General features: G+C 42.3%; 1 protein-coding gene across 17 annotated transcripts in view; it reads left to right on the top strand.

Annotated features, from left to right (window-relative positions):
* Window positions 1-16,629, top strand: part of kif1b (kinesin family member 1B) — a 47,970-nt gene extending 31,341 nt beyond the window's left edge. For 8 of the 17 annotated variants that reach the window (XM_088358945.1, XM_088358892.1, XM_088358923.1 and 5 more), the window contains 28 exons: window positions 590-738; window positions 1,373-1,551; window positions 1,636-1,776; window positions 3,647-3,898; window positions 5,001-5,119; window positions 5,244-5,329; window positions 5,421-5,550; window positions 5,806-5,941; window positions 6,110-6,200; window positions 6,290-6,408; window positions 6,519-6,574; window positions 6,732-6,932; window positions 7,473-7,581; window positions 7,879-7,945; window positions 8,090-8,174; window positions 8,374-8,479; window positions 8,734-8,760; window positions 10,116-10,230; window positions 10,311-10,444; window positions 11,290-11,351; window positions 11,455-11,600; window positions 11,698-11,958; window positions 12,579-12,650; window positions 12,726-12,847; window positions 12,961-13,113; window positions 13,219-13,411; window positions 13,769-13,887; window positions 13,972-16,629. In XM_088358945.1, coding sequence (XP_088215071.1) covers window positions 590-738; window positions 1,373-1,551; window positions 1,636-1,776; window positions 3,647-3,898; window positions 5,001-5,119; window positions 5,244-5,329; window positions 5,421-5,550; window positions 5,806-5,941; window positions 6,110-6,200; window positions 6,290-6,408; window positions 6,519-6,574; window positions 6,732-6,932; window positions 7,473-7,581; window positions 7,879-7,945; window positions 8,090-8,174; window positions 8,374-8,479; window positions 8,734-8,760; window positions 10,116-10,230; window positions 10,311-10,444; window positions 11,290-11,351; window positions 11,455-11,600; window positions 11,698-11,958; window positions 12,579-12,650; window positions 12,726-12,847; window positions 12,961-13,113; window positions 13,219-13,411; window positions 13,769-13,887; window positions 13,972-14,014 — 3,473 coding nt within the window. In that variant the 3' untranslated portion in view covers window positions 14,015-16,629. The remainder of the gene's footprint in view (window positions 1-589; window positions 739-1,372; window positions 1,552-1,635; window positions 1,777-3,646; window positions 3,899-5,000; window positions 5,120-5,243; window positions 5,330-5,420; window positions 5,551-5,805; window positions 5,942-6,109; window positions 6,201-6,289; window positions 6,409-6,518; window positions 6,575-6,731; window positions 6,933-7,472; window positions 7,582-7,878; window positions 7,946-8,089; window positions 8,175-8,373; window positions 8,480-8,733; window positions 8,761-10,115; window positions 10,231-10,310; window positions 10,445-11,289; window positions 11,352-11,454; window positions 11,601-11,697; window positions 11,959-12,578; window positions 12,651-12,725; window positions 12,848-12,960; window positions 13,114-13,218; window positions 13,412-13,768; window positions 13,888-13,971) is intronic. The other 9 variants (XM_088358942.1, XM_088358946.1, XM_088358947.1 and 6 more) reach the window with 5 other exon arrangements.
* Window positions 16,630-16,674: the final 45 nt, after the last annotated feature.

Raw genomic sequence — 16,674 nt, forward strand, 5'->3', positions numbered from 1 at the left:
TTATCAAATGAAGCCTTTTTATGAATTAGTCCACATCCTAGCAGGTCTTGAAAATTCCACATCGCAGAATTCACTCCCAAAATTCATTATATGTATTTGTATGTGGCTGTGACCGATAAATATACAAGTAGACTATATGGTTTTAAATCCATTTGAACATTTGGAAAATATAGTAATTCCACTCGGTCGGTTTGAGAAATAGTGGCGTGGGTTTTCTCAGCATACTCTGGCCTCCTTTTATAGCCTCAAAACATGCCTGTTTGACTGAAGACTAAATTGATCCTCGCTGTGAATGTGATGTTTTGATTATCTACAGTAAGAGTAACCTGCCTATTGACTCGACCAGTACAGCGTGCCCAATGCCTCTCAACCAAAGGCAGCTGAGATAGACATCCGTGACCTTAATGAGGTCTAGAAAACGGATCAATGGATGGATAGACTGATCTATGACTGCATCTCGAAAGAATTTGTCTTTTCTCAGTCACTTCTCGTGTGGCATGACAATTGATTAAAGGCTTTTCATCAGACGTATTCTCTGGACTTCCTGGCGCCCATGTTAATGACTGCATTGTCTGCCGGTGTCCCACAGTGCCGTGGACTCAGCACGAGTTCAACCTGGCTCATTGGGCCTTCAGGAAGTGGAGGTTCCACCAGTTCACATCGCTCCGTGACCAGTTGTGGGGGAATGCCGTCTACCTGAAGGAGGCCAATGCCATCAGTGTGGAGCTAAAGAAGAAAGTAAGGAAAATAACTTGACATCACATGACTCTCCCTTTTAAGAAACTGAAAAGTGAAATGAATATTCTGCCCTCCAATTTGCCGCTCCCTGTGTACGCAGTATACAAGATGGACTATTTTGTATTTGTGATAACCGGCAAGTCAGTCATTTAAATCATCCAGGTTTGGGATATTCCAATTTGCCACATATCAAATATTGACTTTCTCAGCGGCTTGTTCTTTTCGAGGTGATACATGATTGAAACTGGACATAGCAGTTTCGATTGGCATTTCCCCAAGATCTAGAGGTAAAATAAACTCCATGACAAAGTGGATCACCAGAGACATAACAGTATCGTTGGGATTTCTTCACACAAGGTCCTTTCAAACAAAACTTCCCAAATTCATACGGTGCTATGTCTGAATTGCGCAGTCACACGTCAGTTGTGCCTTCACTTACACAGATACTTAAAATGCTTTGGCAGTATCATGACAGCAACGGTTGCCTTCAAAGTGGCGGCACACTTGTCTGTTATTCCCTCAGAAAAAAGTAGCTTCTGGTATAGCTGCTATGGTACTTGGAGCTCTTGTGTAAAGACTTCAGTCGTAAAATACACACTTTTAAGGTCCATGTTTGCTACCTTCCATCTTTCAGGTCCAGTTCCAGTTTGTTTTATTGACAGACACCCTCTACTCGCCCCTGCCCCCGGAGCTCTTGCCACCAGAACCAGAAAAAGAGCGTGACTCCAGGCCTTTCCCTCGCACGGTGGTGGCCGTTGAGATCCAAGACCTAAAGAATGGAGCCACGCACTATTGGTCCCTTGAGAAACTCAAGTAATGACCATCACGCACGGTGAATTAGCTTTCGTTAAGTTCTGCTTCTAAATGTACGCTCTTTGTCTTGTCATCACTATATAGGCAGCGTCTGGACCAGATGAGGGAGATGTATGACCGAGCAGGAGAAATGGCTTCCACGCACCAGGAGGACTGTGGGGAAGGCACTCTGACGGGAACCGACCCTTTCTATGATCGCTTCCATTGGTTTAAGCTTGTAGGAAGGTATGTAAAAGTGCAGGAAAATACACACACATACCTGAAATATTCACCACTCATTTGCTTATAGTCACAATTGTTCATTTGAAATGAAACGATGAGCTTCATGTTTGTGGACATTTATTTACATTGGCAGCACATGCGATCCCTTTTATTTTAATAGTGGCCAATCGTTTTCTTAAATCAGTTTTCATTTGTGTTACAAGGTTACCTTTTTTCTTTCCCCGAATGTTTCCCCTTATTTCATCATTTATCGTTGTCATTCTCGTTCAAACTCATTGTATGAATTTATTTTCCATATTTTGTTCACAAACAAATGTTTTGTTTGTCGTTTTGGATTTCATGTCACTACTCATGGTTTATTCATTTGACCATATGTCTTTTTGTTGTTGTTAATCCACCTTATTCCTACGCCCCATAATCCTTTGCATGAAATATGGGAGGCACTTCCGAAATAGGAAAACCAGCGTTTTATTTCAATGGTAATAAAACATAAAACTGCATTCATTCTTGAAAATTCATGTAAATACTTATATCAACGATCGGCTTCAATTTTTCAAATTTTATAAGCAAAACGTCTTCCTCGCTCACGACAGCTTACTGACAAACACATTATTTACTGCCATTAAAATCCAAAATATTTGATCCTTCTCATAAGTTCAGATGTTGACAAATACTAAAGTCCTCCACACACATTTAAAGAATTTCCGATGTTACTATGGCATTCGCCCGGCGAGTTTCCTCCAGTGCTTTAATGTAAGCACAATGTTCAATGCGAGTGCTGCAATGGACTTTGTCCATGAAATAAAAAAGGAGCATGTGTACAATGTCGAGGTGATCTTTTCAAATGACTCTCAGACTAATTTGTCTGTGTTCCTCATTCTCGGGTAGAAGCTGGAAGTTATGAGAGAGTGCACTTTCCTCATCTGGAAAAGCCAGTTAAAAACAGGTTCAACTTTTGCTTGTTAGTATAAGTACCAGCAGCACAACAAGCTCCCACGCTTCGCAAGACATTGTTCAATGCAACAAGGGATAACCATCGCTTAGAAAACGGTTTGAATACTGTACACCGCTCCATGAAGTGAAACCAATAGGAGCATTTTAACGGAAGTTCCTCCCACATTCGTTCCTCCAGAATAAGGTGGATACCTTGTCATTGTATTTACCTTGTATTTCACTTACTAATTTTATTTCCTTTGTTCTTTGGATGTTACCTCTACCTCATACTGTACAAAAGCATGTTAACAATTTATAAATATAGCGAGCGATATGTGCCAGTTTGTATTTGGCTGGAGTCGGGCAGAATCCTCGTACCACCAAAATCATCCCTTTTCAAGGAAACGACTTGTTTGTTCAACCATTAACAGTGCATTATCAAAGAGAGCAAGCCATTTTGAATACTTTACATTAGTCAATAATTTAATCATTTGTAAAAAATAACAGCCACATCTGTGGTCTGATCAATAGTATATAGACTATTTGTGAAATGATTTACTAAATTATGACGTTGGATGTTCAGCCCGACGATTTGCTCCTTCGTCCGACACCATATATGACAAGGTTTAGTCATCATCACTCCCCCTCCCAATTTCTTTTGTGGCGCTGTCTCCACTTGTTATACCCATTCTCTATTAAAATTTGTGCCATTGTAAATTTTCAACTTGGTGGGAGGAGCAAACATTTAAATGTAATTGTTAAAAATTAATTCAAATACAGTTTTGTGTATGGTATTCATGTTTATTCATATTTCATTTTGTGGGAAATTTAAATGGCCTTTATGAATCAGCTCTTGGCCATAACATTTGGCTGTAAAAGTTTCTTTCATTGTTACTGGGTTATTCTTGATGCCAATGATCCCGTACAACTCATCTCTCAGCTCCCCCATCTTCCACGGTTGCGTAAATGAGCATCTGACCGAACGCACGCCCTCGCCCACCTTCTCCACCACCGACTCTGAAATCACTGAGTTGGCGGATGAGCGCCAGAGCGAGATGTCTGACTTGATCGACGACGAGGCGTTCGTCGACGACACCAGCTCAGACGCCGGCACGGAGGAGGGCTCGGATATCTTCAGCGACGGCCAGGACCCCTTCTATGACCGCTCCCCCTGGTTCATCCTGGTGGGAAGGTTGGTGACTGGTGGTGGCTTTTCCATACCATGCACATGTGTGCAGGCTAGCACAGCACTCAGGACACTTGCTGCTCTGGTTAGGTCCTATGTTGCTTGGGTTCTAGTAAGAAAAGAATGCCATTTCAGACAAACATTTTAAAACATCACAGCAAATCATACTTGCGGGGTTCATGCTTTGTGATCGGATTCATCATCTGAAGAAGCCTCCCCCATCGAGTGATTACAGAATAGTTTCAGATGGCATTCATAGCAACGTGCACAGATAGAAAAATGAATCTGTCTGGTCGAAATGTCACACCACCGCAGCCTGCTGTGCAAGACTAGCTTTTCATTGGAAGTAAAAAGCCACCATCCTTTTCTCTTCCCTCCCCCTCCTCCCACTGTGTGATGTGTCATTCCTTGCCACCATGGTGTAACACTGACTTGTATTAACTTCCATCTGTTAATGATTCTTGGCGTTTTGTTTTGTTCATCCCTTTAATACTATTCCAGTTATCTTTAACATGTTTGTGTATATGTTGTAGATATTAACAGAATGTTTGCAGTAATTTAAAAGGCTGTGGCTGTATTTGTAATGAACAGTGGCGGTGGAAAATTAGAACTGATGGAGCACACTTTGTAACAGACCCCGTGTTGACACAGTGGGCTAATCTCAGAGCAGCACAGAAAATCTGAGTCACTGTGACTTCAGAAATTCCGCAGATTGCTATCACTTATCTACCACAGTGGCCTTGAAAGTCCCTGCTTGGAGAAGATGAGAGAAATGAAGGCAGTAGAGATAGTGTGGGCCTGCAGGGAAGTAGGACAACAAATGTGTGCCAAAACAAGATGTCAGTGTGTGCAAGATGAACATGGCACAACCTTTTTAGAACCCACATTGCTTTATCACCCTCATGTCATATTGTAATAACAAATGGTTGGTGGAAGGGGTGCTAAGGATTTTTTTCCCCCCCGCAAAAATATTGTAAAATGATAACATTTCAGTCCGAGGTTATAGTAAGCTTTAAGAATTCTTAAGATCACAAATAGCTAAATTCAATGCATTCTTCACACAGCACTGCAGCAGATCTGATGTTTATTCTTTCATTTCCACTTGTAGAGCTTTCGTGTACCTGAGCAACCTGCTCTACCCCGTACCACTGGTTCATCGTGTTGCCATAGTAACAGAGAAAGGAGACGTGCGAGGTTTCCTGCGTGTCGGGGTTCAGGCCATAGCCGGTGAGTAATTGAAAGTCTCTCAAAAGAATGCGTGTGTGGTCCTGCTATTTTCCGCCCGATTACATTTTGTTTTTAGCTAAAAGATCCTCCCAACTTTCTAAGAGAATCAAGTTTTTCTTTGTAGCTGATGAGGAGGCCCCAGACTACGGTTCTGGAGTAAGACAGTCGGGAACTGCCAAGATATCCTTTGATGACGACTACTTCAAAAAAGTATTTCATAATGGCTTTCTATTAATAAACACGTAGTAGGAGTATTAGCAATGTCTACTAAATGTTAACCTGTTTTATTTGGTTCCATCAGAATGATTTCCCAGCCACAGTTATGATCCAATCTGGTTTGTCCCTGGAAGAGCTGCGCATAGTGGAGGGCCAGGGTCAGAGTTCAGAGGTCATCACCCCTTCGGAGGAGCTCAACAGAATCGACGACATAAGTATGGCTGCCAGACCGTTTCTCCTTGGCAGATGGTCTGGTTGAATGCAAAATAGGGCTGATGGAAAGGAGGGCTTGTAAAGTCTGGGAATGTGTGCAAAAGTGGTCTGATGAACCAATAGCACTTGTCTGGTGCAACAAATCTTGAGCTAACCATGAACTTTATTGCTTTAAACTGACTATGCGTATGCAGATTGAAATTGCAGCCCTTTGGTTCCAGTGACTCCAAACACAAACCGTGGCTCTCCTCTTTCAGACCAAGAGCCCAAGCTGCCTTGTGGTGACAGTCCACCAGGCCAGTTGGAGATAGGGAGCACCTTCACCTTTCGTGTCACCGTGCTCCAGACCACTGGTGTTCCACCAGAGTATGCTGATATCTTCTGCCAGTTCAAGTGAGTCCTCAACTTGAAGATCATGGAAAATTAATTACTAACGTGGTGCATATAAAGTACCAGGTATAAAATTGTTATCCCTGGCCTAATGAATTGTCGAGAAAGACCAGAACTCGTTTGTAAACGTATAGAGGCAAGTAATGGACTGACATCTTTAATCTTCTTTAGTTTCCTGCACCGTCACGATGAAGCTTTTTCCACCGAGCCCTTAAAAAACACTGGCAAAGGTGCTCCTCTTGGTTTTTATCATGTCCAAAATGTGAGTACATACAGAGTCTGTGTACACATCTGAACCAGTAAGCACCAACCCCAATTTTGACTACGTTTCTCTATTTACTTTCCGAGCAGATTTCAGTTGAAGTGACACAGTCCTTCATTGACTATGTCAAGACCAAGCCCATCGTGTTTGAGGTGTTCGGCCACTACCAACAGCACCCGCTACATCTCCATGGCCAGGAGCTGATCAGGTGTGTGACCAGGAAGTAGTACCATGAATCTGGATCAGTTGTACCCAATTAAAATGTACCCTTTGAGGGTGTTTGCTTTGATTTCAAGTCCTTCCCATGTGTTTCCACAGTCCTCCAACACCATCCAGGAAATACTATCCGATTCCAATGCCATTGTCTAAACCCGGTAAGGCTTTTACTTCCACTACATCATATATTCAAGCCCCACAGTCATTCTCGTTGACCTTATCGGCATGCTGCTTATTTCCTTCCGCTTGTCTTTCATTTCTCGCTTCGATTGGATTTTCTTGCAACGCTCATCACGTGATACATTGCGACCCCAGACCATACTCGTAAGATAGAGTTGCTCCGCTACCTGATGAGTGGCTATGTGAACGTCAAGGTGCTGGACACTCTGTCCGAGCACGCCAATGCCTTGGCCTCCTCCGCGGTGGCCAGCCTGGAGGACGAAGCTGATCAGCTATCGCACTTTCCTTTCCTCTCGGTGCTTGACGACCCCGTGTTTATTGTGCCCAAGCATCATGGTTGGTACAGCGGGCAGTTAGAGATGTTAGGTTCTACTGTATGTGGTGATTAGACTAGCGCTGTGCTTTACTCTGAATGTCACTGCACTGCAATGAGTCTCTGCAGTAGTGTTATGTACCTGCTGGTGCGTTTAGTCCCCTACCTCTCTCTAGTCAACACTCTCCTGCTGTTTATTAATGATCCCAGCTCCCTCAAAGTCCAGTCACTAGCATTTGCTGCATCCTATAACTAAAATAATTCAAGCCTTTATACGTTCAGATTCAGAGCGCTTGACAGTACAGAATTCACATTGCAGGGAGTCCGTATAGTAATTTGTCCAATGTGCGGGGGTTGAACGCCCAATTGTCTTTTTTTTTTTTTTTTTTTTGCGACGGTCGGGTCCTAGTCATGTTGGTAAGCATCACGCAGTGTGCGGTGGTCTTAAAATAAGCCCAGGAAGCACATGCATTCAAACCAAGCAAATAGGTTATAAGTTTCATTCTACACTTACTTTTTCAGAGTGTTCATAGCGTTCTAATGTTCATTTTTGTATGTATCAGTACCAGCCACCAAGTTGAACACAATCACCAAGTCCAACCTGGGTCAGTGTGTCAGCAAATACGACCTACTCGTCTGGTTTGAGATCAGCGAGCTGGAGCCCACGGGAGAGTGAGTTTCTGCCCATACATATGTTTATGCAGTTACTTTGTTTAAAATATACTTAATTGGTTTGAAAGCCACATTACATACATTCTTTTCATTTAGACAAAATCAAAGTTTAGCATTTTGTAAATGTCAATGCAATAACGCTGACATTTACAGTATACATACACCCTCCCAAGAAACAAAGTGTTATTAGAGCTACTTGTATTCAGAGGTCACACATTTAGTTTTGGGGTGAGGTGCAGTTTTGAGCTTTCTTATCTATGATTGTCTGAGCTCAGTATAGCCTGTGTTCCTTTACAGGTACATTCCTGCTATAGTGGATCACAGTGGAGCGCTGCCTTGCCATGGCACATACCTGCTGCACCAGGTACCACAGATGCTTGGTCTTGCCGCTCAACTCTAAAGTCTCATTATACAGCTTCGGCTGATATTCATTAAAATTTTCATAAAACGATGATGATTTTCAATAAAAGCTACTTGAGCCTAAGCTGTTGTCATGTTACGGTTGTAGGGAATCCAGCGGCGGATCACTGTGACACTAATCCATGAGAAGGGTAGCGAGCTGCACTGGAAAGATGTTCGCGAGCTGGTTGTTGGTGAGTATTGCGTCAGAGATTGATAGTGCTACAATGGTCGGGCAAAAAAAAAACAAAAAACATGAGGACAACAAAATACCAAAATGCAAGAAGCGAACAGCTAATTTGATGCAACATGGCAGACTGCCCATTTCGAGTCCATCAAAGATTTTGGGAGAGCGGTGAATTTGATTCACTGAGCCATTCTGTGTCCCACCAGGTCGTATTAGGAACAAGGCTGAAGTGGATGATGGCGCTGCTGATGCCGTCTTGTCCCTGAACATCATCTCCGCAAAGAACATCAAATCTTCCCACAACTCGAACAGGTAAATTCAATACAGAAAGCTTTGAATAAAAAGTATCTCTCAGATGTTGTTCCATTGCACCATATCTCGTACTAAGATGTAATTCTGCATTCATATACGGAGTATAGATGACTATGTGTGAATGTCTCCTACTGTCTGTTTTGGAATCGCCGCATGACCATTGATTTGCTCCATTGTTGCTTGACTCTTTGTGCTTCTCTCTTTTTTTATGCATTCGTCCTTGTTGCTGCTGCTGGGCTCTTGATTGTGCTCAGGCTGTCTATTGATAAGGATATTGATAGGTAGTGTGACTGGAGAACATAAGGTTCCTTCCCTGAAAGACCTTTATGCTTCCCCTTAGTCCAATGGAATAATATAATTCACTTCCTTAATAGTCTGTGGGCCTCATTGTGTGTTGCCTTTATTTTTCATTACAGTCCACTGAACAGAGGAGTTCTTGTAATACACTTTGCCCGGCCAAAGAAAAAGTTTTAGTCACGCAACCTGACATAATTCACATACATTCATAATGATTAGGGTGAATATGGATGCTCCCAACCACATGACCGCGTCCTCTCATTGTCCTCATCAGCAAACTGAACTTTTACCTTGGTGTGGTGGTTTGTTTTTTGGCCAGGCAGGGTTTATTCAAATATAGGTGATAATATGCAAATTCAACCCTGTCTTTTGTAATAATTTTTTAATTGTGTCACTTTCCCTTCCAAGCACACTTGCACCGAGCTTGCAAATTATTTTGAGACCTACACTACCGTTCAAAAGTTTGGGGTCGCCCAGACAATGTAGTGTTTTTCATGAAAAGTGCACAAGGGTTTTCAAGCGTTTTCTAATCAGCCATTAGCCTTCTAACACAATTTGCAAACACAATGGACTGGATGTCTGTTTTTTTAATGCAATATCACCTATGTAGATATTGCATTAAAAACCAGACGTTTGTAGCTAGAATAATCGGTTACCACATAAAGTGACCCCAAACCTTTGAACGGGAGTGTACTTCAAGGCCGCCAAGGCAGTTGTGTGTCCAATACTTTCTGAAATCTTGCCGGTTTTCGGATCCATTTGGGATAAATACATTTGTGTAGTGTCGTTTAAATCTGCAGCCTTTGCCCCTAATAAGCAAAAGTGACTGGAGACAGACCAACTGCTATCACAGATGACGTCTGTCTCTGCACGACAGCACCTCCTGCTGCCGATCATGACAAATAAGCCTCAAAATTGTTCATGTCCAAAGACTGTTTAGCTGTTATAGGAGAAGACGTGTTTTACAAATGGAAATTGCCTTATTTTTGTATCATGCACAGCACGCAAAAGGGTTGTGCCCATCAATCACTCAGAAAGCTAGCGACACTTTCTAGCACTGTATCGCTATGTTATGTTGTGGTGTCGAGTTCTCAGCTCAATGTGTTTTCTACATCATGTTGTGACTAGAGAAACACGTGAGTGCTGCCTCACCGCACAATGTCAATGTCAACTTCTGTAGGTTTCAACTCCCGACATGACACTCCCCATAGCTGCCTTTGTGCTTTTTAGTTTTGAGAGGTAGCAGCCTTACCCTATCACCTCTTTGTACTGCACTGACTAAATGAAGGGGTCTTGTCCTTGCATTTTTACTAATTGTTATGATTTTGGTCTCCTACAGGACCTTCTACCGCTTCGAGGCAGTTTGGGACAGCTCCCTGCACAACTCGCTACTGCTAAACCGGGTCACTCCTTATGGAGAGAAGATCTACATGACTCTGTCGGCATATCTGGAGGTCTGTTTCTACTTCTCTGTCTATGGAATTATCTGTATATTTCCCTATCTTCAAATGTGACCTGCATCACCTCTTTGCAGCTTGACCATTGCATCCAGCCTGCTATTATCACTAAAGACATCTGTATGGTCTTTTACTCTCGAGATGCAAAGATTTCACCTCCCCGTTCCCTCAGGAACCTCTTTGGGAGTGGGTACTCTAAAACCCCAGACTGGTAAGGCTGCATGCTGCTGACAATTCCATTAATATGTGGTTCTTGAACTGGGATACATACCTGGGGGTCTGCAAAGTAATTGACCATAAATTAACCAGTAGAATCTAGTGTGCTAATAAATCAAGCACACTGAACCAGTTAATCCTCCTTACCTTAGCTTTGCTCCAATTAAAAGCACTGATATGATTTAAATGTTTTTTAAAAAATCCAACGTCTCTGCATGCACGTAACATTTCTCGCTTCTCCAAAGTCTTTCCTCAGAGAGGCGAGCTTGACTGAAGGATGGAAGCACATACCTCGCTTTTCAAAATCTCTAAAAATTACTACTTTTGCAATGATTAAATAGCTACCTTGTCTTTGGCAATGTTTAAGCATGATTGACTCTGTGGTTGCTTTTCGACTCAGTGATTGTATTCCACAAGCTCCCTTTTTGTCATTCAGAATTCAATGCGAAAATGATCCCATTCACTTTGTCTGTATTTCTGGAGTCAATTTTTTTTAAAGTCCAAAAAGTTGCTAAATACTGACAACAAAGTTAAACTAACACCTCTCAGTTTATAGCCACATTATTAGTTGAAGCGGTAAACGTCCGCTAACAACGATGGATCATTTCATTAAATTCAATTGGTTGCCTTTCAGCCAAACAAGTCCCGATTATTTGGGTTAACATGTTGTCAAAATCATTTCCATGGCATTTTTGGTGCACATTAATTGCCCCAAGATTGGGCCCTTTGAAAAATTTCTCCTGTGTAAAGGGTCCCTCCACCGTGATAGTTTTTGAGTCACCAAACTACTTGATTACATGACATTCAGACTCATTGCGTATCTGCTCTACTGATTTACAGCAACCGTGTTACCGGGATCTATGAGTTGAGTTTGTGCAAGATGTCCGATTCTGGAAGTCCAGGTGAGCTTTGTGACCCAACGATGTTTGAGTGCAAGTGATGTGCAACGATCTCCACATCTGTCAAGGGTATCGTCTCACGGAGCATGTCGCTCATGGTTTTCAGGCATGCAACGCCGGAGGAGGAAGGTCTTGGACACATCGGTGGCATATGTGCGTGGCGAGGAAAACCTGGCAGGTTGGAGGCCCAGAGGAGACAGTCTCATCCTGGAGCACCAATGGGAGCTGGAGAAAATGGAGCAGCTGCATGAGGTACCTACATGGTTTATAACTTAAATTCACCAGCAAGCTCCCGATACTAGCTGTTATGAAGGTGTTTGAAACTCACTTGTTTCTTTTACTCGTCTAGGTGGAGAAGACCCGTCACCTCCTCCTACTGCGAGACAAACTGGGAGAATCGGCTCCCGTGGGATCGGCGCCAACCACCAAGTCCCTGAGCGAGTTGCTGTCTCCAAGCATGAGCTCAGGCTCCCTGTCCACTTCCACCTCCATTTCCTCGCAGATCTCCAGTACCACCTTTGAGAGCGCCATCACACCCAGTGAGAGCAGCGGCTACGACTCTGCTGACATCGAGAGCTTGGTTGATCGTGAAAAGGAGCTGGCCACTAAGGTGATGGGAAATTCCTCAATTTGGGATACGTACTATGAAAAGGTTGATGAAAACATTTGTTTTGTTTTTGCTTTTTTTTTTTTTTTGACGGCATAAAGTTGATTTTTGATCGCTTTTGTTACTCCTTCCAGGCACAGCTAGACATAAGTGGTTTCCTCGACAGCTGGTTTATTTTTCATTTTCAGTTCCATAAATATTTTTGATTTTATTAACAATTATCTTAAAAATCCAAACAGTCTAAAGTATTGTTACTCTGCTGAAACGCATTGAGAAATATGAACAAGTATACAGTATGTAAGGTTCGAAGTTTATTGACTAACAGGGATTTATCACAGCTGACTTTTGGCAGGATTTACTCTGGACCACCATTCAGTTATAGCATGTAAAACAATCCCCTTCACATGTTTATTCACACCTATTTTGTGCAATCTAAAGTCCAATTAACCTCAATTACATCTACGAGGCCTCCATTTTTCCAAGTTAAAAAAAAGACAAATTCCACATTTCTCTAATCAAAACTCAATCATACCCATTCCAAGAATTTGTGTTCCAAAGCAAACAACTGCCTCCATCTGTTACTGTGCTGTGGGTTGACAATTGTCACTTTGCTTCCCGCGTAGTGCCTCCGTCTCCTGACTCATACATTCAACAGCGAATACAACCAGTTGGTGAACAGCATCAGTGACTGCAAGGTGACAACCACCGTCGCGTCACAAGACCGACGTCACACTGTATACGCTGTCTTCACTGTCCGTCTCTCCTGTCAGCTCTCTGACATCTCGCCGATGGGACGTGACATGTCGGTGACCAGCTTCAGCAGCGCCACGCTCACCCCCTCCTCCACCTGCCCTTCCCTCTCAGACTCCCGCTGTGGCTCTGTAGAACAGAAGTAAATCTGTCATTCGATTTCCAGCTAGCAGATGATTAAAGAGAATAACCTCCATTACAGTCAGGCTCATGTTCACAGAAGCCTTTTTTTAAATTTGTGATCTTCTTCCCAAGGACTCCAGAGAACTGTTCCCGTGCATCCAGCCCATCCTGCTCAGATTATGAAAACTTCCCCATGGTTCCCACCTTGGAGGCATCCTACCTCGCACGTGCGGGGAAGAACGAATTCCTCAACTTGGTGCCTGATATTGAAGAAATGAGGCCGGGGTGAAAACTGCTGCACTCCCCTGACTAAATATGAAATGTTTTCAGAGTCGCAAATCGCTCATGCACAAAAGCAGACATTCAACTTGTACTTTTACTCCTTGTTAGATCTGTCGTGTCCAAGAAGGGTTTCCTGAGCTTCATGGAGCCTCGCTCCAACTCGTGGGTGAAGCACTTTGTGGTAGTGCGCCGGCCTTACGTCTTTATCTACAACAGCGACAAGGACCCCGTGGAAAGGGGGGTGCTTAACCTTTCTACTGCACAAGTGGAATACAGTGAAGACCAGCAGGCCATGCTCAAGGTACGCCATTCATAAGGAATGACAAAATAATTATTTAAAAACGGAGCAAAACTTCATTTTCTTATCACTGACTTTGAAGCGACTCGGCAAGGTGTTTCGAGTAGACGGAATAGTAACCTGTCGAACCTCTTTGCTCACTCTCCGGTGCAACATAGGTAGCACCGAGCTTGCATCCATCCCAGCAAAGCTTTTTGCTACTGTGTCAGCAGTTGATTCTCACTTTTGCTTTTCAGTGTGTTTTGATGAGGTTTAAAATGTAAATTTTGCCCTGCAAACTTATTATTTTGAGCCTTGCATTACAAAAGTATTCATTTGTTTGTTTATTTATTTATTTATTTAATCTTCTTTTCTTGTTAGACACCCAACACATTTGCTGTGTGCACAAAGCACAGAGGAATCCTTCTGCAGGCCAACAATGAGAAAGACATGAACGACTGGCTGTACGCCTTTAACCCTCTGCTTGCGGGGACGATAAGGTTAACACTTGTTTACTTTTTGTCACACTTGACTTCCAAATGACAATGCTCACACTCTGCATTGTTCACCATGTTTCCTCATAGGTCCAAGCTGGCGAGGAGGCGTAGTGGCCTCATCAAGAACTGAAGTGGATACCACGAGCTCCATGATTTCTAAACGCCTTTGAACATACCAAGTGTTAATACCTATTAATCAATTGTGTGATTCTTGACAGTTTTCTCTTGTAAGTAGACTTGTGGCTTAACGTCTCCTTTCTTGCGATTTCTGTCTCCCTTCCTCCTCAGCTTTTTACGTTTTGGTTCATTCACGACAAAGTCTCATTTCGCACTGCTTTGCTGTCATTCGAGTCTCTAACCAGTAGCATGTCGTGATAAGTCTACCCGTGTGCACGATCCTGCCGGAAAAGTTTTTCTGGCCACTCATTTTCTGTTTGCCGATCACCTCTGATAATGTCTCCCCTTGTGACTTGTCACCAAGTTTTTATTCTGTTTTTTTAAGCATGATAACTGCAGCAGTCCTCAGGAGAACACCCAAATTGCTTACTGAAACACCAACAAAAAATGGGGTTAAATCATGAAGGGAAAATACATGTCTCAAAGGGATGCGTCTGCTCCGCGCAAAGCAACACATGTTGAAGAACAATTGCTGCTAATGTAGTCTTTTTCATAAGAGTTACTTCAGGTTTCTGCCTCGTCCTAAGACGCCAGGCCCCCCTCCTGCTCCCAAATGGCCTTTAGAAACCAAACAACGTGTTTAGGATCTCACTTAGTGACACGGCGATGGACCTTCTCCATGCTTTAGCCCGATTGTGTGTACATAGTTATCCTGCCGTAGGGCAGCTCATTGTGAATGGGTACTTATTCGAGATTATGGCTTTCACATGAGCAGGACATACAGGAAGCTCATCTTTGGATGTTTGAACGTGTACTTCAGGCGTGGGAAGCCAATCTCATGCACCGTGCATGAGCGCACCCCCATGCTATTCTAAACACAGGCAAAACCTCTGGAACTGGCTCATAATGAACTGCTAATGAGACACAAAAATGTTTTCACTCGAAATGGTTTCCCACTCCTGATACACCCGACCAAACTGGAGCCTTTTTGGCTCTCCGCATGCTTCCCATGGTTGTCAAATGAAGGAAGGGGCAGCGTTTCATGGATGAAACGGCGTGCATACTGCTTGTGTTGAACATCCACTCAATGTCAATGTGTCAACACCATGTGTTTTATTCCTTTTTGCTTCACGATCTGGAATTTGCTCTTTTTTGTTGCTACTAACCTGTTTTGTATTATGGCTATCACAATTTAATAAGGATTTTTTTTCTATCAAATGTGACAGGGCATTTGTTTCTATTTGTGAGCCAGCTTTAACCTTATTTTTGTGTACACTATAGCAAGACAAGGGCCGAAATGCACATATCAAGGTTACACTGGATGGCTGTTACACAAAAGGGTTATTAGAAAGAAGATATATTCAAGGGACAAAATACACAAATACTTTTAATCGTGCTATTGTTGGAGAATAGTTGCTCTATGCGTTCTTGGCTCCATTGAGCTCCCGCTCAACTCATTTTGGCGCCTCAGTTGTGACATGTGAGCATGATGTGATTGATACAGATGGGTGATTTTAAACTCTGGCCAGCCAACCAGCAGTTTCGCCTTGTATAACATGACTACATTTACATAAAATGAAGGTGAACAGAGGCGCCAAAACAGTTTTTATTTTTTTCCCCAATAGACTGACGCAATTTCAAACGTCATCAGCAACATTTTTTCTTCAGGTCAGACAGCCTGCTGGTTGACAAATTGAATCTGATGACTTTTGAGATTTCTTTTTTATTATTATTCTCTTTCATTTTTTTGGAGACGTGTTACATTCCTTATATTATTTGCCAGAGCATATATTTTCCATCCGTGGAGCGAATTTGTAGCGTTCTCATACTTTGGAGTGTCTATTTATTGTTTGCAATGTACATATTAGTTTGCAGTTCTTTGCACATTCTAACAAAAAAAACATTCAACTAGCTGATCAAAATCTGCACGGTTTAGTTGCTCTTGAACCAAATGTTGTGGCATGGCAGAGGAATGTTCTGTGAAGATGTTTGTATTTCTAGAGTATTTGTAAGGGGGGGAAAAAGAAACCAAATGAAGTTCATAGTTTCCTATTGGAGACAGTTGGTTGCATTGATGCTCCCTTTTTTCCATTAGAAAGGGATTCCAGTAAAAATCTGCCTGTGATTGCAAACATATTCATGTTCTACTCGTATGAGCCAGACATTCTAAACATATTAGGGTTTTATTTTATCTTATATCAGGGATTATAATATGAAATACTATATTATAGTATGATATCTAAAATCACATAAATTACTGTTTGTGCTTCTGTCGTCACCTTGACACATTTCCGTTGATGCCTTTTAGACAGAACAAGATTTCCCTCTGACACTTATCAGTTAACTCTTTGGAATCACCAAGTCATCAAGTTTCAAATAGAAAAGGCAAACATTAACATTGTACATTATTTGTTTTGTTTTCATTTCCATACTTATTTTGTAAATATCTGTGTTGTATGGAGCTTGAATTAAAATGTAAATATGTTTACTGTATTTGTAATAATTATAATCCATTCGCTGTATAGCATAGCTGTGTCATGCAAATATCCTAATAACTGTGTCTGGTAAACCTGCACCATTAGTCTGTCTAGTGAACGAGGAAACAATAAAAGTGCAAACTAGCAACAAGTGAGGCCTGTTTGTCTGGTCCTGGGTGCTGAGTGTGTCCTTGTA

Source organism: Syngnathus floridae, chromosome 2, assembly GCF_059516105.1.
Source record: "Syngnathus floridae isolate MCC-2025c chromosome 2, RoL_Sflo_1.0, whole genome shotgun sequence".
NCBI classification, from domain to species: domain Eukaryota; kingdom Metazoa; phylum Chordata; class Actinopteri; order Syngnathiformes; family Syngnathidae; genus Syngnathus; species Syngnathus floridae.